This window comes from Chelonia mydas, chromosome 8, assembly GCF_015237465.2.
Source record: "Chelonia mydas isolate rCheMyd1 chromosome 8, rCheMyd1.pri.v2, whole genome shotgun sequence".
Classification (NCBI taxonomy): Eukaryota; Metazoa; Chordata; order Testudines; family Cheloniidae; genus Chelonia; species Chelonia mydas.
In genome coordinates, this window is record NC_057854.1 from 91026264 (window position 1) to 91049398 (window position 23135).

General features: G+C 42.5%; 1 protein-coding gene across 9 annotated transcripts in view; it reads right to left on the reverse strand.

Annotated features, from left to right (window-relative positions):
• FGGY (FGGY carbohydrate kinase domain containing) overlaps positions 1–23135 on the reverse strand; it is a 350907-nt gene that overhangs the window by 159492 nt on the left and 168280 nt on the right. For 8 of the 9 annotated variants that reach the window (XM_043520798.1, XM_043520801.1, XM_007059048.4 and 5 more), the window contains exons 2-4: positions 16567–16778; positions 13900–14011; positions 10750–10901 (exon numbers count right to left, since the gene is read on the reverse strand). In XM_043520798.1, the coding sequence (XP_043376733.1) occupies positions 10750–10901; positions 13900–14011; positions 16567–16767 (465 nt within the window). In that variant the 5' untranslated portion in view covers positions 16768–16778. The remainder of the gene's footprint in view (positions 1–10749; positions 10902–13899; positions 14012–16566; positions 16779–23135) is intronic. The other variant, XM_043520800.1, reaches the window with a different exon arrangement.

Sequence of the window (23135 nt, forward strand, 5' to 3'; positions counted from 1 at the left end):
GGCTAGTGGCGTTCTGTTATTTTCTTTGTTAGGCCTGTCCTGTAGTAGGTGACTTCTGGATACTCTTCTGGCTCTGTCAATCTGTTTCTTCACTTCCGTAGGCGGGTATTGTAGTTGTAAGAATGCTTGATAGAGATCTTGTAGGTGTTTGTCTCTGTCTGAGGGGTTGGAGCAAATGCGGTTGTATCGCAGAGCTTGGCTGTAGACGATGGATCATGTGGTGTGGTCAGGGTGAAAGCTGGAGGCATGTAGGTAGGAATAGCGGTCAGTAGGTTTCCGGTATAGGGTGGTGTTTATGTGACCATCGTTTATTAGCACTGTAGTGTCCAGGAAGTGGATCTCTTGTGTGGACTGGTCCAGGCTGAGGTTGATGGTGGGATGGAAATTGTTGAAATCATGGTGGAATTCCTCAAAGGCTTCTTTTCCATGGGTCCAGATGATGAAGATGTCATCAATATAGCGCAAGTAGAGTAGGGGCGTTAGGGGACGAGAGCTGAGGAAGCGTTCTTCTAAGTCAGCCATAAAAATGTTGGCATACTGTGGGGCCATGCGGGTACCCATAGCAGTGCCGCTATTTGAAGGTGTACATTGTCCCCAAATGTAAAATAGTTATGGGTAAGGACAAAGTCACAAAGTTCAGCCACCAGGTTAGCCGTGACATTATCGGGGATAGTGTTCTTGACGGCTTGTAGTCCATCTTTGTGTGGAATGTTGGTGTAGAGGGCTTCTACATCCATAGTGGCTAGGATGGTATTTTCAGGAAGATCACCGATGGAGTGTACTTTCCTCAGGAAGTCAGTGGTGTCTCGAAGGTAGCTGGGAGTGCTGGTAGCGTAGGGCCTGAGGAGGGAGTCTACATAGCCAGACAATCCTGCTGTCAGGGTGCCAATGCCTGAGATGATGGGGTGCCCAGGATTTCCAGGTTTATGGATCTTGGGTAGTAGATAGAATATCCCAGGTCGGAGTTCCAGGGGTGTGTCTGTGCGGATTTGATCTTGTGCTTTTTCAGGGAGTTTCTTGAGCAAATGCTGTAGTTTCTTTTGGTAACTCTCAGTGGGATCAGAGGGTAATGGCTTGTAGAAGGTGGCGTTGGAGAGCTGCCGAGCAGCCTCTTGTTCATATTCCGACCTATTCATGATGACAACAGCACCTCCTTTGTCAGCCTTTTTGATTATGATGTCAGAGTTGTTTCTGAGGCTGTGGATGGCATTGTGTTCTGCACGGCTGAGGTTGTGGGGCAAGTGATGCTGCTTTTCCACAATTTCAGCCCGTGCACGTCGGCGGAAGCACTCTATTTAGAAGTCCAGTCTGCTGTCTCGACCTTCAAGAGGAGTCCACCTAGAATCCTTCTTTTTGTAGTGTTGGTAAGGAGGTCTCTGTGGATTAGTATGTTGTTCAGAGGTGTGTTGGAAATATTCCTTGAGTCGGAGACGTCGAAAATAGGATTCTAGGTCACCACAGAACTGTATCATGTTCGTGGGGGTGGAGGGGCAGAAGCAGAGGTTGTCTGTGACCACTGCAGAGTTAAATAATGCAAGAACATTTGTCAAATACTTTTGAATAACGAGTAAATCTGAGGAAAGAGTCTGTTTTCAGACTGTCTGCAAGAAGAAGAAGAGGCTGATTTTAACCTTTAATGTGAATTAGGAATATAATCCAGGAATATTTATAGTACTTCCAATGAGATTTACATTTAGCATTATCTCACTGACCTAATCAGAAGTTGTTTTGTCTTGTTTATCCATCATCTAAAAAAGCATTCTTGTATATTTCTGAGAAGAAAATTACTCCTCTTTCTTCCCATTTCTGTTTCATCCCTAATGCTCACAGCAAGCAAATTTCAAAGTCAAATGTGCAATTATTTATGGAAAACACATTTTAAAAATCACATGACAACCCTAGAGAGTGAACTCTTGTTTACAACAGAACAGGTGCTGCATAGGCAAGAGACAAGTGAAGTGCCCCAGAATCCCCTACAAATTTGTTTACACCATGTTCTACCAAGGCCACTCTATGGGTTTGGAGTAGTTCAGTCTGATTGCCCATTCATTCCGTGGCCAGGCAGCTGAGACTCAAACAAAGGTTTCATTTCATCCCTTATGTGGTCTCGGTTTTGTGACATGGACACCTGCTTGCTGGGAACTTGGTCAAGACCCCCCACAAATAATTCCACACAGACTACCAGCCATCAGATGGTGAAGTCATTCAGTTGCTACTAAAATAGACTGCATTTGAACCTGCGATCTAGAAGTGAGAGGTCCTATACTGCATTACCAGACTCACCCAGAGCCTCAGTGATTCAACTTTTTGTTAATTCTTTTTCTTGTTTTCCCCTTTTTCTTTGTTCCAAGTGAAAGCATGGACTACAGTAGGAGGGAGAGCATGGGCCATGAAGACTCTGAATATGAGAATGGAAGTTTGAGAGGAAAACAAAACCCACAAAATAAAAGAAAGCAAAAGAAGAGAGAGTAAAAAGGAGACGAACCAATTACGATTTGGAAGGAAGAATACAAGATAACCCTAGAAACAGCAACCCTAAACGTAATAGGAAACCAGCAAGAAGTAAGGATCATCAACTACTTCCCAAACTATGAAGTCATCTCATTCCTCTGGGTGAATGAGGTCATCTTCCACTTCTCCTCTTCTGAGTCAGAGACTGGATGTAGAAAAGTTCCATTAGATAATCTTATCCCACCCCCCACCACCAACCAATGCAGGATAAATTTGCTAAGGTATATTCTTGAGTGGTGCTTTTTCTTGTTTAGTTTTAAATTACTCAAGGGATGGGACTTCCGCCCCTTCCTTTGGGAGATATCATAACCACCTGAAAGCTAGTGATATGACTCAAAATTACTTGCTTTGAACTCTTCCTATCCAGGGACGTTATTTTTTTTTTAATTCTACAATTAGGAGGGTGCAGGCCAAGCAACAATAAAGAAGTTCGCCACAGATTCCTCTGGAATCTGCAGACAGGATCTGCTCATATGGTTTTCCAAGGTAGCAGATGGTCAGATTAACATAACAGAAAGGAAAAGGTGAATAATTTGGATTCTTTTATAATATACACAAGGAATCTGCAGTTCATATGCAGTAAGAAGATGATGGCCCACAACATCAAGCTTTTAATCCAACTCTACTCAAACAGTATCTCATGTAAACCAATCTCCTAATTTATCATCTAAACAAAATAACTTTGCTGACAATTGTGTCCAACTAATTATTCTTTCTGGTACTGGCAAAGTTGCTAATATTTCTCGCCCAGTGGTAGAGCAAAAGCTTTGGAATGTAGAAGGTCATGTGTTATATCAGAGCTGAATTAGCATCTCCACATGGAACTAGGGAAAAGTCAATCTTGAATGTCAATCAATTCAGCGAATCTTTTGTAGTTCTTCCAATACTTCATATTTTTGAGCAGCGGATATACAGTACCTTTCTCTATATCTTCTTAGAGCTTCCTTTTATACTGCCATAATATACAAGATGTACTTTGCCATTGAGTTTATGCTCCACTGATTCATTCTTGAGCCAAAGGAGGTCTGACAGAATTGTAAATGGCATAAGAGGTTTGATAAAATGGAAAATAGTATAGGAGGACAGAATACTATACTGGCTTTAGAGCCCTAATCCTAAACAGACAACTCTTTGGGAAATACATACTATTATAAAGACATCACCTCTTGCGCTGCTAAGTACCAGTGCTTTTGCAGCCTCAGAAAATGTTCCAATTAAAGCCAAGATTGGTATGTTGCCCAGAGGATGGTGGTATAGCATTCCAGTACACTACCAAACATCACAGACTTGTACAGGCATGGAAGATGTACATGCTAGGACCAGTGAGTTAGTGTTTTGCTACAGGAATCAGTATTTAGGGCACAGACATTAACAAATGTAACAAAAGAAATGTTGATCTGAACCCGTGATATAACAAAGCAGCCTTCCAAGGTATTCATTGTCTTAGTGCTCTTGAGAGAAAACTTTTGATATACTAACCTTCTTTTTGGAGTTAAAGGATGAAGACAAAATAATTTCACTGATTCACCGCCCTTTTAAATACTCTTGCTGTCCTGGATACGAATGGGACAGCCTGCATCTCAACCACAGAAAAGTTTGCTTTCCTTTGATGTGTTCGGTATTCCCATTCCCAAGCATTCAAAAATCACGAGTCAGGCTCACACAATCATGAGAATGGTTATAAAAATCATGAGGTTTGGTTTTTGTTGTTGTTTTTTTTATTATTATTTTTTGTTTTTAAAGAAAAATAACTTTTGGCTTCTTTTTATTCGTCTTCAGGAGCTGGAGTGTTTAGGTGTCAGGATTTCAAGATTTTATTCCACAACCATAACGGCTAGAAACTTTCATTTTTAAAAATAAAGTAAGATGAGATTCTCATGAATCACAAATTCAGGATTTGGCACTTTATGAAAAGCAATAACTATTGGGAGAGTTGGCAAGGCTGTTAATGTTCCTAAATACTATCTTAATAGCATGTGAGGGGTGGGGTGGGGCCCATGGGACAACATTAATAGAAAAAACAGAATATATGCCATTGCAGTATTTTTCAAAGACAACTATTTATACGTAGGCCAGCCAGAATAGATCATTTCCCTTAATCTCACTTAAACCACAAAATAGAATATGTTTTACTTTTTGATTCTGGAGAGTTGTCCAAGTCTGACCCTATTCCAGGACAAAAAGAAATTAGGGGTGACATGGGAATGCGCTGGCATCAGTAACAGAAAACACAACCAAAATGCAACCTGCAATGGAGCATGAGCTACAGAAATTAGAAGTCGTAAAGAAAATGTTTCCTTATGCTGAAAGTGCAGCCAATGGAAACTTTTCACCAATGACTAACCTTATGGGTCGCCAGTATGCGTTCTATGCAATGCTATGCCAATATTGCAAGAAAAATTTCTGCAGTGAAACAAGAGATTTGGTGCAAAGAGTAGCAAATCCTTGTCCCACTCACGTGGATGTGAACTTTGCCATTCACACAATGGGAATAGAGATTTGGTCCCTGTATTAGGCTCATATTATACCTGACCTGTTCCAGGATATAAGGTGTCCCTCGACTGCAACACCCAAGTAAACGCCAGGCAGATTTGCGGACCCTCTGCTCTGAGGAGCACAGGGACTGCTCCTTCCCATCCTTCTGGGGATGCACAACATGCACCACAAAGGGCAGCGATGGACAAGGAGAAGGAGGCAGGCACATCTCTGCCTCCTTATGCACTTCCCAGTGGCCACCACGTGGGGGAATAATTAGCAGCATCTCATAAAGAGATGTAGCAACATGTGAGCAGCATTTGAATGTCCTGCCATTCAAGTAGGCATTCATTCTGCAGAATCCCCAGGGCTGCATGGCTTCACATGGCCCTTATTATTAGGTGGACTGGATGGAACTTCCCAGCCCTTTGTGAATAATGAACAGAGTTCCACCTTACAAAGATATCCATCTTCTAATACATCAGCTGAAGGAGCCCTGCAGTTGTAAAGAACTTCAGAGACTTGTTCATCTTGCCACCACATGAAGAGAAAGTCCTGTGTTACCGCACTCCAGTGAAGATCATCCACAAGATTTTAGCATCTAATTTTTTCAATAGGGGTCTGACAAAGTCATGTGCTAATTATATTCTGTTCCTTCATTGTTAGTGACTGGGTTGTGCCCCACATGATGTTACACAGAGACAGCATCATCTGCACTGATGTACAGCACCTTGTTTATCCAGCAAATATTCTGAAGACATACACTTGCTGAAAGAAGGCACTGAGGGAGGACAAAGAATGAGCAGCTAAGCACAGGCCATAAACAGCAGACGTTAGCACTGTCACAAAGAAACCCAAAGTGGAGAATAAGCCCAGAGAAGGAACAGCAGAGGCCTGAAGTAGAGATGTTTTTTGGTGCTTGAATCAAGAGGACAGTTGATATATTTTATCATTTTAAAGTAAAAAAAATCCCTATAAATCCCATTTTAGAGAACTAGCCCAAGAACATAGGCTGGATTGCAGGAAAGACTTAGAGAAAAGTAAGTACAGTACTGTGCTTTCATGTTACTCTTGTCTTTATTTATTTATTTCCCTCTTCCCACTCCTATTTTCTCTCTCTCTCTAACAACAACTTAATTCCATTATTTCGAAAGCATCTGAGATAACCAGAGCTGGAGATGGGACACTGAATGGGGTGGGCTGGTCTTCCTTTTCTCTCAGTGCTTGGCTGACTGGTCCTCACTCACATGGTCAGGGTCTGATTGTCATATGTGGGGTTGGGAAGGAATATTCCTCTAGGTCAGATTGGCCGTGACCTTGCAGTTTTTTTGCCTTCCTCTACAGAGCGGGACACAGGTTTCTTGCCAGGATCATCTGGGTATAGCTCACTTAATGAATTCCCTGCCATTGCACGGCCCTCGGGCACTGGTGTGCCTTGGTCCCTCTTTTTCTCCACTAGTGGCACACAATAATTTTGTCTCCTACGGGCTGTAATACTTTGGTCTACTTCTGGCTGTTGGGTTTAGTGTGCAGGGAGCTGGGTGGTGCTGGTGGCCTGTGATATACAGAAGGTCAGACTAGATAATCTGGTAGTCTCTTCCGGCCTTAAACTCTATGACTGTGACTCACTTCTTTATTCATTCTCCCTAACAACAACTTCATTCTCACCTCTCTGTTATTGATCCTTTCTATGACGTCTCCCCCCGCCGCCGCCGCCACATTGCTCCTGTCCACAGTAGCTCCTGCCTGGTCCCATTTCACCTGTAGGGCTGCTCCTCCTTGCTGCCCTTCGTAATGGTGCTCCAGGAGGATTCAGCGTTTTCGGAGTGGGGAGGGGGAATTTCTCTACTTTTTGGAAGTGACTGTTCCTCTTCCTCAGGGATCTTGGAGGACTCCTCCATGGCAGGGCAGTGCTGAGTGGCTCCTTTCTTCCTGCGGCAATCTTCTCCTAACAGCTCCTTTGTTCACCAGCTGCTGGGCCAGGTTGCCCAGCTCTTCCTCCACCACTCTTCCTGAAGGCTCAGATGCCAGCTGCTTCTCTGAGATTCTCACTGCTCCTCCCTCTGGCCATCTCCTCTGAGGGTCCAGCAGGGTGTGCTGCTTCTCCTTGCAGCTTCCTCTGCCAGCAACTGTTAAATTCAAGGACCCTCCTCTCTGCTCTTTCAGTGAGCTCTGCCAGTCTGCTACTCCCCTGAGCACTTTCTAGCAACAGCCTATTGTGCAGCTGCTGGGGGTACTGTCTGTCTTTTTTAATTGCATGGCGGCTCCATTTGGGTTACATACACCAAGTGTCAGGGTGTATGTAGCAGGGCAGCTGCCCCACTCTAGTAGGCAGGGGTTAAAAGCAGCCCTGGAGAGGGCTGTGGCTGGGAAAAGGAGTGAGAGCAGTTGAGTGAGTAGCTGACCACAGCTGTGGCCAGCTCAATCAGAGCACAGTTGGCCCTGATAAGAGGGCTGTGGGCCAGGAGCTGAAGGAGTCTCACTCTAGTCCTGGAGTAGGACGGGCTAGCTGCCTGAGAGCAAGGTAACTGAAGTAGAACAGTACTGGGGAAGGGCAAGAGGAGCTGGGGAGCTCCAGCCTGGTAAAACCCCAGGCTGCAGGCCTCGTGGAAGGCCTACAAAGCTACTGGGGTTACAGAGGTGCAGCCTGGGAATAGGCAGAGGCAGCTGGAATCTAACCCCTTGCCAATGATGAGTGGTCATTACAGACTGCAGTTTGCCCCAGTGAGCGGGGGCTAGATGATGACTGGCAGTAGCCACTGAGGCAAGATGGGCTTAGAGGGTTGGGGGTTCCCCTGGGGAGGGGAGACCCAGAGTGTGAGGCTACTTCTGGGGCAGAACCCTGAGGTAAAGGGGCACTGGGGTCCAGGAGGGACATGGGGCCTGAGGCAGGCAAGACACAGGCCAGCAGAGGGCACTCTGGAGCTGGAGTTGAGCTAGTTCCCAAGACGACCAGCAGGAGGCACCGCACCAGTGAGTCGTCACTTCGCTACAGTGTAGCACACACAGCTAAACACCTAGTATGTGCCTGGAGGGGAGGAATATCCAGAGTCCGACAGAGACAGATCATGGGTCCCTGCCAGGATTGGTAGGAATCTTAAAGTGCTGAGAAATGGCTACACAATAGAGGAACAGACAGTCAAGATAATTTTAAGGCAATCAACGCAGCTACTTAACAGGCCTATGCCTGAAGCTGCTCTTGAGGCAGAACCATTTACCGGAGCAAGTGGTAACTTGTAAGGAAAGATTATTTCAGACTTCATGGAAGAAAAATAAGCAGCAATGGGGATTTAAAGAAGAAAAATAAACTACTTACAGCTGCAAGATACTTTAAAGAAATCTTGTTAGTAGTGTATTTGGTGCCAGTTAGTACTCATGAAAGTTGGAGACTAAAGGTACTGATCACAGCCATGCACACACAGGGGGGCAGACACTGTATAAACTTCCTCACAAAGTTCTGCCAATACATCTGACTCCTACAGTGCCACACCCAGAACAATCCCTTCTGGTCCTCTTCTTAGCAAGGCTTAGGGCCATCTTTTTAAAAAGAGACTCTAATTTCATGCTCATAAAGGTCCCGGCTAGGCTACTGACCTTCTGTGTGTCCTGTGTGAATTACTTACAGCACAGCTGTACTCTGAAAAGTGTTGCTAAAAAAATGCACGCTGGGGATTCCAAGGCAGGCTGGCCCTCATACGATATTTTCTGAGTTAGGAAGAAAACAAATGCTTTTTCCTAACTGCTAGTCTTGCAGACTCACCCTAGGATCTGAAAGCCAAGCTTTGTTCTTTTTGGCTTGTGCATCAGTCCCAGTAAAAAACAAAAACAAAACAAACAAACAAAAACCCTGCAATCAGAACTTAATTCTGTTCATGATGCATAAGCTCCATTAGAATCTAACTCTGCCATACCTGTGTCCGTTCTGCAGTGCTAACTGAAGTAAAAAATAGAAACCCTTATCTTTAATCAGAAAAGTGGATATGACTTTGAAACATGCAGAGAGAAGGTTAAGTCAAGTCCAATAGAGTCAGAAAACTACCTGTAAAATCTGCATTTTACTTTCTTTGTGCCACACTTTATTCATCTATAAAATATTAATTCTTACCTCACTCTGAAGAATATTGTGAGGCTCAATTAATGTTTGTAAAGCACTTGAAGATATTTCAATCAATGGCACCATATACTATTATGTGCAAATTATTATTATTCTAGTTTAGTGGACACTGATTTTTCAAAGTTAGGATATAATTCACTCCAATGCAACAGACCTGCACAAAGGCTGTACCGCACTCTTATAAGGACTACAGTGGGTCTTCAGTGGTGCAGAGGATTGCTACTGGCCCATTGAACAGGGGTGAATTTCACCTTTACTGAGGGCTAGAATGAGCCTTTGCTTTTAGCCCCAAACATGCAGCAGTATGTAGCTGTACCACCGCAAACAGCCCTGTGACAGAATTGTGATTCAGTTACAATTTCTTCCATGCTCCCACATTGTGTGTATGCGTGCACACATATGTGTATGTGTTAATTTGCATCACCCTTTTACTACATGCAAAATAGTCCTCAGCGGCTGGTGTGCTGGGCTGCTTCTTTAAGACTTTCCTAAAGAATAATGCAAATATCAAACTATAAAATGACCAGCTATATGCTACTCATGGCTCAGAAATGGGAAGTATTTAATAGGTGGATATTCATGTTTCACCTCAGCATCCACAAACATTAATTATCTTCTATTAACATTAATCTGTCAGTATCTGCTTCTGCCAGTTAGCTCCCTTGACCTTCCCCAGTCTGCACCTTGTTACTATATGATGTTTCATGTTTTTAAAGAGAAGAAACATCAGCTGTTCGAAGCTGACAGAACATAATTTACATTTGGCCTTCATTAAGACTACAGTAAGCATCATTGAGACCAAATGTAAAAAGCCAGATTGGTGAAGGTTATGAAAAATTCAGGTGGCAAGCATTTTTCCTTTTATCTGACAGTTATTATTAAGAAGCCATATGTCAACCTACAACACATAAAATTTAAGCATAAGAGACAGCATTAGAATTCTGCATTATGAATAGAGTGTCTTCCTCCTACAGATGGGCTACTTACTACAGATGGGACTGAACTGGTTAGGTGCTTTTTTGGAGGCCTGCAAGTGTGTTAAGGATTTTGACTGAGTTCTGTACTCGTGACCAAAGCCGTCTTGAATCATTTCACTCCTGAAATGATTTCATTTCACATCCTTCTGGCTAGGCAGTTCCATTTTGAAACAATGCTGATTGCAGATCCCTCTCAGAAATATCACAGACACCACTTCAGAGTAAGTATAACCATGGCATCTGGAGTAGGCAGGGTAGCCAGGTAATTAAAGCCTCATCTATTTCCAATCCCTATTAATCCGTAAGCCAACTACATACGCCTGTCTTCCTTTTACAAAATGGATAGCCAAAACATCTTACCCCAAAACAGCATAACAGAGCCATATGACAGGTTCTAAACTGAAAATATCGAATTACCTCACACAAAAAAAATTTAGAAGCAGTCCATGAAAAAAGGGAAGCTCTTAGGGTGGGATTTTCAAAAGCACTCGAAGTTTACCTCCCTCAGTTTCCACCACACTCAATGATGAAAAGCCCATTGCCTTCAGCAGGAGCAGTGTTCGGCCAACGCTGAGTGTTGTTGTTTTTTTTAAATCTCATTCTTAAAATGTTAACAGTGTCAAAGACTTCAACCATCAGCCAGAAATCTGTCACAATCTAAAACATACTCACTTCTTTCATCCACAGCAATTTAGGTGGTTGCATTTCTACAGACATCACTCCCCCAACATAGCTCAAAACACTGTGTTGAGTTCCATTGATTCTGTCCACTTGACTGGCTGCACGATGGTCCATCCACAGAATGATGTTTCTTTTACATTCTCCTTACCAAAAATAAAAACAAAGACAGACAAATATTTTAGTCTTGGTTAAATCCTTCCTTAATATTATACGTTCCCAGGTGCCAAGCCACTTGGCAATGTCACTTAAGAGCATAGAATTTGAGTACCGCTCTCTGAAATAACACCAGGTGATATTCATTTAGGATGAATTCTTGGCTCCACTGAAGCCAATTTTCAGACATGCTGAGAAACCACAACCCAAATTGAAGTAAATGGGAGCAACAGGTGCTCAGGACCTCTGGAAAATCAGCCTGTAATAATAGGACCTTTCACCCCAAGAACCAAAATCACATGACAAAGTGTATTATTTTATTTATTTACATATAAAAATATACAAAGATGCCTACATTCCCTAACATTATTAAAATCCCAGCAACACTAAAGTAGTCATTTTACAAGAACTCATGTTTAGAATTCAAAATGACCCTGACAAATTAGAGAATTGGTCTGAAAGCAACAAGATGAAATTCAATAAAGACACAAGTGCAAAGTACTTCACTTAGGAAGGGAAACTCAAATGCATAACTACAAAATGGTGAATAGCAGGCAGGTATTCGTATTGCTGAAAAGGATCTGGGAGGTATAGTGGATCACAAATGAAATATGAGTCAACAACATGATGCAGCCGTGAAAAAGGCTAATCGCATTCTGGGTTTTATTAGTAGGAGTGTCATATGTGAGCCACGGGGGATAACTGTCCCATTGTACTCAGCACAGGTCAGTCTCAGATGGAGTACTCGGTCTCATTCTGGATGCCACAGGTTAGGAAAGTTGTGGACAAATCAGAGAGAGTCCAGAAAAGACCAAAGGCATGATAAAAGGTTTAGAAAACCTGACCTATCTGGAAAGGTTACAAAAACTGAGCATGTTAGTCTTGAGAAAAGAAAAGCTGATAGTAGTCTTCAAATCTGTTGAGAGACGTTATAAAGAGGACTGTGGTAATTGTTCTCCATATCCATTGAAGGTAGGACAAGTAGTACTGAGCTTAATCTGCAGCATGGGAGATTTAGGTTAGATGTTAAGAAAATCTTTCTAACTATAAGGATAGTTAAGGACTGCAATAGGCTTCCAACTGAGATTGCAGAATCCCAGTCGTTAGAGATTTATAAGAACAGGTTAGACAAACACTTGTCAGGGATGGTTCAAGTATACTCTTTCCTGCCTCAGTGCTGGGGGCTGGGCTAGATGACCTCTCAAGATCCCTTCCAGCCCTACATTTCTATGATTCTATAACTCAGCTAGACACCGACAGAGACTCTTTCCAAATGCTTCATTATTGGGAGAAGGCTGCTCAAAAAAAATATGAGAGATAATTTGCTGAAATGCATTCACTTTGGAGATGGATAGTAACAAGACTACAAACACTTTAGAACAAGAAGTGAAGAATACCTTATCTAAATCAACCTACTGAGGGCACATTAGATAAGCAAAAGGTAATAATCCAACACTCCCAGCTTCTATCAGTTGCTGATACCATTATATGTTCAGGTGCGTGGCCACTGATCTGTACTTGATTCCCAAAGTACAATCTAAGGAGAGCCACAAATGTGATGCACATTAATATTCCTGACATAAATTCAAATGAACGTTAAAACTGTCAGACTGGCTGAAAAATGCCCTGGAGCCCCACAGGCAGGTATGAACATTAGAGAATTCCATGAATTATATACTTTTTATTTGAGGACAAAATTGTGTGCAGTCACAAAACCTATTTTGGTTTTGCACCCGCTCCTGGAAACTCAAAGTGAATAACAAGTGGGAATCAAACTTGAGTTAGGGATGGCCAAAAAAGAGCTGAGATACAGGCTGGAACAGCCACAAATGATCTGGGACACACAACCAGGCTAAAATTTAGCAGCAGAGATTTTAGGGCAAAGGAGCTATTTTGACAAAGGTAAAAGGGGTGGCTAATAGGTCTTAGAGTAGAAAGGGACTATTGTGGCTGTGACTATACTTATTGATTGATGTACATATCAAATCTTAATTAAGAATTCACAAACTTACCTTCATTACCCAGATCAGCTTGTGCTGATTCTTCTGAAACAATTTATTCAGAAATGAGTGGAAAATTAAAATTCTAAAAAGGATGGTGCTGACTGTTAGCTGAGGTGGCACAGGGGCTCAACATACTACTTCGCTAATCTAAGAGGCACTTTACTCCTAAAACGTTTGACATTGAATTAGCCAGAAACAGTATCTCCATCTCACAAGTGCAGAAGATGCCCAGGCAAAGCCTTCTGCTTCCTACACCACCGTGGCGGGCCCCGACAGTGACTTCTAACCTAAACAGCTAAAATGTGCTAGTACCACATTACTCAGTTCTCCTTGAAAGTCATCATTTACGTGTATTTAAAAATCAGTGGTTAGTTCAGTTGCGGGGAGGAGGGGAGGGGAACTTGTTTAGAACAAAGAAGTTGTTTAGAACCTAGCTTTCTCTTAGGAATAAATCGTATATCAGAGGAGAGCTGTGTGAATGCTATATCAGGATGCCTGATATTGATCCAAACCCTAAGGGTATGTTTAAACACCAACTTGGGCTCGGGCTTCGGGGCTGTTTCATTGCTCTGTAGGCTTCTGGGCTGGCTCCTGAGCTCTAGGGGACGCTGCAGCGAGGGAAGGAACCAGAGCCCTGGCACTAGCCAGAGCCAAGAAGTCTACACTGCAATGAAAGAGCCCCGGAGGCCGAACCCTGTGAGCCCAAGTCAGCTGGCACAGGCCAGCTGTGAGTTTTTCTTTGCTGTCTAGGCATACCCAAAGTGGTTCTGATCTCAGTTTGTATCAGGCATTACAACTGAAATGATTACAATCTAGAGAGAACTAATGTTCTTAAGAGATCTGTGTAACTCAAGGGGGCTTCTCATGTAGACCCATGTCTACAGGATTCGGCCCTTACACAGGACATTATGGCAAAATCCTGGCTCCACTGAAGGCAGTAGCAAAATACCTATGCCAAACTTGGTTTCTGTGATGGGGGTCTTACCTTCATAATTAACTGCCAAGGGCTGAAACTGCTTATCCACAACAACAAGTGAACACGTAGCATCAAAACCGAGCCCTCGAATCCAGGCAACATCTACTCCTTGGATGACTTTCTGTGAACATACACAAGAAGTTCTTAGATACAAATATGCCCAGATGCACGCACATGCTAATGCTTTACAGACAAGAGGTTATAAACTGGAATTATAAACAGTGATGAGTCAAGCTCAAAAGCTTCTGAGATTCAGTTTGCTTAAGCACCTAAAAATCTAACCCAAAATGTATACAAACTATGCAAGCCTCTTTGGTCTGAAAAACTGGGACTCAGTCTCATGAAAATCTCTCTTGCAGTCCAGGTTCTTACAGTCCTGGTTGGAAGCAGGACGCACAGGGATGCACAAAAAGGGAAAACAGTGGGAAACACGTTATGTTAATTTTATCTTCTTTCTGAAAGGTTTGGGTTGCACTGGGTGTGTGGCTCAGGCACAGGGTTGGGGGGTTAGTATTTCATCTAAACCAGGGCCTCTGAAGCTCTGATTCTCTGCACCACTTCTGGGTCAAAACATGTCAGGGAGTTTTTGTTTTTAACCTCACTTAGCATCTTATCGCAATTAAATATCCTAGCAGAAGGCTGCCTGTAAAATTGGTCTTAAGTGTATACTAGGACTAATATCACTGCTCTGCACATCGCCTTCGAAAGGCTACCCAGCAGAGGTAGCCCTCAGTTAAAACCCTGGAACTCACTGATCCCAGACCTTATGGAAGCTCTGAACTTTGTGGCTTGCTTGTGGTATTGCAAAGAGAGGGAGGAAAAAAAGGCACCCACACTGACTAACTTGCAAGTGAGGTTGCTAAGCTTCCTAGGAGGTAATTATGAGTATGTCTACATAGAAATTAAACACCTTTGGCTGGCCCAGCTCAGCTGACTTGGGCTCACAAGGCTCGGGCTGTGAAGCTGTAAGACTGCTGTGTGGACGTTGGGGCTCAGGCTCTGGGATGACGCAAGCAGGGAGGATCTCAGACCCCAGGCTCTAACACTAGCCTGAACATCCACACAGCAATTTTACAAGCCCATAGCCCTAGCCCGGGTCAGCTGACCTGGATCAGCTGTGGGTGTTGAAATGCTGTGTAGACATACCCAAAGTGATACATGGCTACTGCTTGGTGACAATAACCCCCACCCCCCGCCACTGTTTAGTTAGCACTGTATTGAGAAATATTTTCTTCAGAGCTGTTTGGTAGTAAGGAATCACACCCACTCCCCTTTAAACGGGACCTGCAAGGTCTTTAGTACTACGAGAAGATATTTTAGGGGTAAAAGGATGCCCCAGGGCAACAGCAAAGCAATTTATAAAGACAGAGAAAATTAAACAGGCAGAGTAAAAGGGCTGCTTTGCTTATCCAGCTAGTCACTCTTCCCTCTCCCCCTCCATCTTATTCATATCAGGGCACTTGCTGCAGAGCCAGGCTCATTAATGTTTGAAAAGACTGATCAATAACAAGAGAATGGTGAACTGTCCATCTGCAAATTACCAGGCATCTTATGAATATTTAAAGAGCCAACCTCGGAACACAGAGCAGCCTAAGATTGTGGCATTTTTAAGAAGGACAAAAGTGCCTTTTTACATTCACTGCCAATCAAGGTCACCGTACACTTTTACTAAGGGGATGTATAAATTAAGATTCCTGCCCAATAGATACAAGAGAAGAGGGGGAGAGGTGATCCATTATATATTCAGCATAGTAAGGTTTATTTCATTTTCACAATATGTAAACCGATGACCCGTATGCCAGTATTTTTGTCCCTGTATTTCCTCACATTTGTATTATAGTCGTGCCCAGAGCCCTCAGTCAGGATCAGGAGCTCACTGTACTAAGCACCTTCCCTGCCCAAAAGAGCTTACAGTGTCTCAGCTCTCCCTCAACAGCTGAATAATGAGCCCCCTTTTTGGCCCCAGTGCAGTCCAGTTGCTCACCATCAAGTCAGTTGTACATGCCAGTAGGTTTTGAGCATCCTTGACTCCCAAAAGGGAGGATGGTCTCGTGTATAAGGGAGAGACAAGGGGGGGTGAGGTAATATCTTTTATTGGACCAGCTTCTGTTGGTGAAAGACACAAGCTTTCAAGCTCCACAGGACCTGAAGAAGGGCTCTGTGAAGCCTGGAAGTTTGTCTTTCACCAAAAGAGTCCAATAAAAGATCTTAGCACGTCGACCTTGTCTCTCTCATATCCTGGGACCAACACGGTTGCAACAACACTGCAAACAATTGTGGATAAGGCTCAGACCAATGAATCAGGAAATCTGGGACCGGATCCTATGCTCACTGAAGTCAGTGATGAAGCTCCCACTGATCTTAGTACCCCGGCTTCTATTTCCAGTTGTTTCACAGATTCATTTGTGACCTTGGACAAGTCACGCAACCTCTCTGATCCTCCAGTTCCCCACCTCTAAAATGAGGATAGTGTCTGAGAGGCTACATCATCTGTATCTAGAAAGTACTTTGGTCCCAAAAAAAAATTTTTATGATCAATCAACCGTACTGTATAGGAGAGCATGCACAACCGAATGGGAGGTGGAAGGCACTGACTGCTAGCCTGCGTCCCATTATAGGAGTTAAGTACTACCTGAAGCATACATTCCTTCCATTTTTTCAGTCCCCTACATATACCTTTGTGACTGTGCAACAAGCAGCCCAGATGTCATCCGAGGATTGCTCATAGTGGTCTGGTTTGGGTTCCCAAATTTGGATTGACTGATCCGCATGTGCCACTATTGTCCCAAATTGGTCTACCAAAGCCGCACGAACACTTGCTGTTCCAACATCAATCCCAACATAGTAATTTACTGGATCCTGCTTCTCACTCTGCATTTTAAATAAGCCTGTAAAAGCACAACAAGTAAAAAAAATCTGGTTTGAAACACATTAGCATTTTACCTATAAATAATTATGGTGATGATGTTGATAGTGATGACGAAAAGTTGTACCACATAAAACAAAGTGCAGATCCTATGTAGCCATTTTGACTGTTTGGTAGTAGAGCAGAACAATTTTTGCAAGTCTTCACTATAATTTTTAAATGAATTGCTTCTTCAGTCCTCCTACAGCTTGTGTTCTTTTTCTGCAAACATTCCTGTACTTGAGCTTTAGTGACATAAATGTTTCTGGAAAGCAAACATCAAATTTGCAAACAAGATTATGCATGATAGAAACGTGACCATTCATCCAATCAGGTGAGCATTTATATCTCAGTCAAGCTGAGAGAATTGCAAATAATAGTTGAAACTAATGGTTTGAAGGTTCAGATAAGCACCTAAAAGTCCAGCTGCCTTTATGAATAATAAATCACACCAGTCAAACCTGCACAATTAGACTGAAACTTTCATTTTGCAGAAATCAAAAACTACTAGTCAATCATAGTCTCTGGGCACATGTGAAGTCACTATAAAATACCAAAGAATTACACACACATCCCAAAAAGAAAATCAGCTCAAAAAACTCTCTCAGATGTCAAACAAAACAGTTCACACAAGTTACCACCCATATTTTAACAATCATGATTTTGTTTTGTTCATTTTTTTACATTTTCCCCACAACGACATGTCTTGCCTGCAATTCCAGCTCATATTCATCCAGCTCCACCCCCTTTTACAAATGCCTCACCATTATTTATTCATTTTGATTATTAGACTGATAAAAAACGCTCCTACTCAACAGCTCCAGTTACCCTGCTGTCACTTAAGTGGGGGGAGGGATAGCTCAGTGGTTTAAGCATTGGCCTGCTAAACCCAGGGTTGTGAGTTCAATCCTTGAGGAGGCCATTTAGGGATCTGGGGCAAAAATTGGGGATTGGTCCTGCTTTGAACAGGGGATTGGATTAGATGACCTCCTGAGGTCCCTTCCAACCCTGATATTCTATGATTCTAAGTACACCGCCAGTTTTATAAACATAGACAGACAGACCCCTTAAGAACAATCCAGCCAAAAAGCACCAGCCCAGTCCACCTGAGATCCTTCACCATTATATCCCTACTCTCCCCAAATGCCCACAGAAACAGATCAATCTTGCAATGTGCCCAGAAAGTCAACAGATCAAGTGATCTTGCAATGTGGGGAAAGCAACCTTAAAAAGTCATGGTTCCCTCCTGGAGGTCACTCTACCAGAAGATTCATCTCTTGTCACATCAAGGGGATTCCAGTTTGACCACCTCTGCTAACTCAGATGGGGCAGTATGGCACAAAGAGAGAGGCAATCTGCAGGTCCCAGGCATTTAGGGCTATATCAGTTAAAATCAACATCTTAAAATCTATCCAGAAGCAAAGTGGAACACAGCATAGATGACTGGTTTTATTTGCTCTCAATAAAATTCTCTGCTTACCAAGGGCCTGGAGTCAATGGAAGTAGAATCAGACGCTAAGCCCCGATTCTGCAAAGACCTGCACACGTGCTCAACTTTAAGCACGTGAGTAGCCCCCATGGACTCAACAGGACTACTCAGAAGTTTAAAATTAAGTGTATGTGTAACTCTTTGGAGGAATAGGACTTCAGTGGCCAGGTGCCTTCTGAACCAGTTCCAAAAAAACAGTGATATACTGAAAACAGTGAGAGCCCTCTCCTTTAAGACCACAACAGCCTACTGGATGTTTATGACATTCCAGGATGCAATCCAGACCACTGAGAGGTTGTATCACCCCTGTCCTCCAAGCTCGGGTGTTCCCAACACTTTGCTGCTGTAGCTCCCACCTGGGCTGCTCACAAACAGCCTGCCTGCATCCAGGTAGCACCCTGAATGTCTGTTATAGCAGCAGCCACATATCTGTCAAACTCTGGCTTCCATCAGCCTTGGTTACCATTTGCAGGGTGACCCCAACACACTCCCAGTCTCAAATTTTCCCCCAAAACGTGTGTTCTGCCCTCTCCTGGACAGTCCAGATACATTAGGTCCATTGCCCCTTTAACGGGCTCAATGTACAACCGTCTACTACATTTAAATTGAGTTATTCAAACAATTCACAACACCGGACTAGTTTTAATTAAAGAATAAAACAAGTTTATTTAACTACAAAGAGATAGATTTTAAGTGAGTACAAGTATAACACATTAAAGTCAGAAATGGTTACAAGAGAAATAAAGATAAAGTGCTTTCTAAACTTAACAAACTAGACTTGGTTCAAGGTGAAGTTCTTACCACAAAAACTTGGGGTGTTTTTGCCTCTTACTTTTATAGTTCAGTCACCCTTTGAAATGCAATTTCCTGAGTGTTACCCTTGGATAAAATTCCTTCCTGCAAAGGATGGAGACATGGGGTCTCATCATGGAGGAGGCTTCATACTGTTGTTTGCTAAAATGCAGATTTGCCTAGTCTCCCTCTTGCTGTTTCAAAGGCCTTGTTTATTACATATATGTAAATTGAGTTTAAACACAGATTCCCTTCTTTAACACCTGCTTGACCAGTCCTGCCTAATCAGGGCTATGTGGCTTTGAACATGTGCTTCCAACATTATTCCAGGGGATTTCATAACTTTACACATAATGTTGCTACATACTATTTCACCATGATATTATTGACCAGCAAATTACTAGTTTTCAAATGATACCTCACAAGACATAGTTTGCACAAAGATTATTACAATGGTGTACAGGGTGTGGATACAGAGGTGTATTTGGTCACAAAATTCAGATAAAGAATACTACATTTTAGAATTTTTTACAAGTTCTTCTACGCTTTTTTTTCCTGAAATCACAACTTTTCTTCTAAAATTAAATATCTTTAAAGCTATGATTATCTGTCCAGGATGGTCTATCACCAAGAATGAGTTTCAACACAGTACTGTTGTGCTTGAAAAAGCACCTGTTTATGTTGTGTGGCTGGTGAGGTCAGCATCATACTGAATTAGCAGCAAGATATGATGTAGTCACCATTATTATTGATCACTTCAGTTGTGGGAGCCCCCTACCAAGATCATAAGGGACATATGAAATTTTTAAAAAAATTACCCATGCCCCAAAGAGCTCACAATCTCAGCATTTGGCAAGGCAACAGCCAAACGAGGAGGAAAGGGTCACAAAGAAGTGACTGAATTAGGAACAACAAGTAGAAGTAGATAAGTTTTGAGTCTTTTCTAGGTATCAGAGCAGAGGCAACTTTGAAGGAGATGTTAAAAGAAGAGCAATGTTGCGGCTGTACATATCTGTCCCATTTTATTCAACACTCCAGAAACTGGTTAGGCAGGGATTGACAACAGGTTGTAGTGTTGGTGCCAAGTTGCAAGTTTCCTCTCAATTTCAGATAGTTTATATTTAGGTAAGAGTTTACCAGCAAATCTCACCATCGCTTCTTCTCTGACCTTCTTTTGTGACCTTCTAAGTAGGAGTTACATCATGGGATACCTCTACAATAACCCAAGAGTTTTGGATCTGCCATTACTAGCAACTTAAGAACATTCAACATTGCCCAGTCAGGAATTTCTTGATTAGAAACTCCCGGGGTGAGGGAGTGCGGGGGGAAGGTCACAGGATCATGAGTCCAGTGAGAGGGTACTAGTGAGATGTTCAAAAGCCCAGATGTGGGTGGGATGGACAGCCAATAAGTAGGGCCCTACCAAATTCACGGCCATGAAAAACACATCATGGACTGTGAAATCTGGTCTCCCGATGTGAAAACTGGTCTTTTGTGTGCTTTTACCTTATACGATACAGATTTCATGGAGGAGACCAGTGTTTCTCAAATTTGGGGTCCTGACCCCAAAGGGAGTTGCAGGGGGGTCGTAAGGTTATTTTAAGGAGGTTGCCGTATTTCTACCCTTACTTCTGCGCTGCCTTCGGAGCTGGGCGGCCGGAGAGTGGTGGTTGCTGGCCGGGCACCCAGCTCTGAAGACAGTGCCCCGACAGCAGCAGTGCAGAAGTAAGGGTGGCAATACCATACCGTGCCATCCTTACTTCTGCGCTGCTGCTGGCGGCGGCTCTGCCTTCAGAGCTGGGAGCCCGGCCAGCAGCCGCCGCTCTCCAAATGCCCAGCTCTGAAGGCAGCGCCCCACCAGCAACAGCACAGAAGTAAGGGTAGCAGCACCACAAACCTCCCTACAATAACTTTGCAACCCCCCACAACTCCTTTTTGGGTCAGGACCCTCAATTTGGGTCAGGATCCCCTACAATTACAACACTGTGAAATTTCAGATTTAAATAGCTGAAATCATGAAATTTATTTTTCAAATCCTATGACTGTGAAATTGACCAAAATGGACCATGAATTTGGTAGGGTCCTACTAATAAGTGTGCTTGTTTTCTAAGAAAACTCACTAAGACATGAAATAAGTGACTGGGGACTATCTGCCCGACTATCTGCTACCTGCGGCTGGTTTTCGAGTTCCACTGGGCAGGAGGAGCACAGGCTCTACTGAACAGTGGTCTTATTATGCAAGATCAGTTGTTCAGGTAAAGGTTGGTAAAATGTAATAATGGTAGCTATATGCCTTTAGTCTGCTCTAACAACAGTCTGATACTTAAGAGTACTGGTAAGAAACTTGACATTATTTCCTGGCCCTAGTCACATGACCTGGTCAGGGTGACACAGATTAATATCTCTATCAGATTACAGAGGTCACATTCACTGACTCCAGTAATTATTACTACATCTATCCCAGTTTGGGGATGCCCATTACAACAATCTGCATCCTGCTCTGCAACTTATTTCTTGACTGTTGATTGGATTGCTAGGCATCATCTGCAAAAGATAATGTTCCCATTGTAATTTCACACTGGCTTTCCTAAAACAAAGTTTAGAAAGTTGGCTGCAAATGTTGATAACTACTTGTTAGAAATATCACTAACTATAGTGTTCTTGATATTATCTCATGCATTTCCCTCTGTTTCTCTTTATTTTGGCACTGCCTCTGACTGCTGACTCATTTTAAAAAAAGAAAGAACCATGAGAAAAGTAACTAACTGGATTTCATTTTTAAAATAGAAAAATGGTGTTTTAAGGTCTTTCACAGAATACGGAAATCAAAAAGAATACTTTACACAGAGAGAGAGAGAGAGAGAGAGAGAGAGAGAGAGTAAGTACTACTTCTACTTTTTTATTCCTCTTCCATATATGGCAGCCTTGATTTTAGATCCTTAATGTTTTTTTGCTACACAGAGGGCAACTTTAACAGATGTTAGAGAATTAAGCTATATAGTACATCGCTACTCAGCACTTAAAATTATGGCTTTGCAATGGATTCTCACCACAAGCATTTGAAAACTGGAACCCAGTCAACCCATATAATGTTTACTTTCCTTTTTCCCTTACTAAGCAATAAGGGCAATGTGCGTGCGTGTGGCCATGTGAACAACAGATTATTTATGTACCTATACTGTATATATTACAGTCTATGAACAAACACTATTTGACTTCTGCAATTTGATTGACAGTCACCAAGAGTAAGTCAATTAGCAAACTCCTGAAAGACAAATTCCTCATCTCTTTTTACTAGTCTCTCTCTGAGTAATGACTCTTGATTAAACTTTTAGAAGCAGTAACTTAATATTTTACAATAAAAATAAACTAACATAAACATTAACCTTTTTTCAAACCTATCACTTGCAACAAGGTCATTCTGAGCCACTGAGCTTGTTCAAAGGACGTCTCTGCAACATGATCTAGTGCACCTACAGGTCATCTGGATCCACAAGAAAGCACTGTTATCTCTTCATCACAAATGTCACTGACTGGGCTCTCTGGTGAACAGCCCAAATCCCTGCAAAACTAAAACCTGAACGGAGAGGTTGGTAGAAAGGACTTGGCCCACGTGTTTGATCATAAATTTAAAGAGAGAGCATGTGTTCAATTTTGTTTACAAAATAATCCCTTGGTCACAGAAAGGATTCTGAACTAGGACTCATAACACTAGATCCAAGTAAATTTAGAGGTGGATCCCAATCCAAACTTCATGGCTTGGAACCTGAAACGGAAGTTCTCTATGTAATTTATGCAACAAATACTTTCTTCCCTCTTTTCTATTAATCAGGTTGCTATTGTAGAATTGTTGCAGTTAATATGATTCTGACCAGGGTGGACTGATTTAAACCAAAGCAATTTATTTCACCGATTTTGATCATGATTTAAATTGGCAAGCAGAAAACCTTGCCTCGATTTTACTCATGTTTTGCATTTGTATTTTTTAGTTGTTTGGCTAAAGAAAGGTTGATTGTCATTGTTTGGTAACCATTAACACATGCTGATTTGCAACAAAAT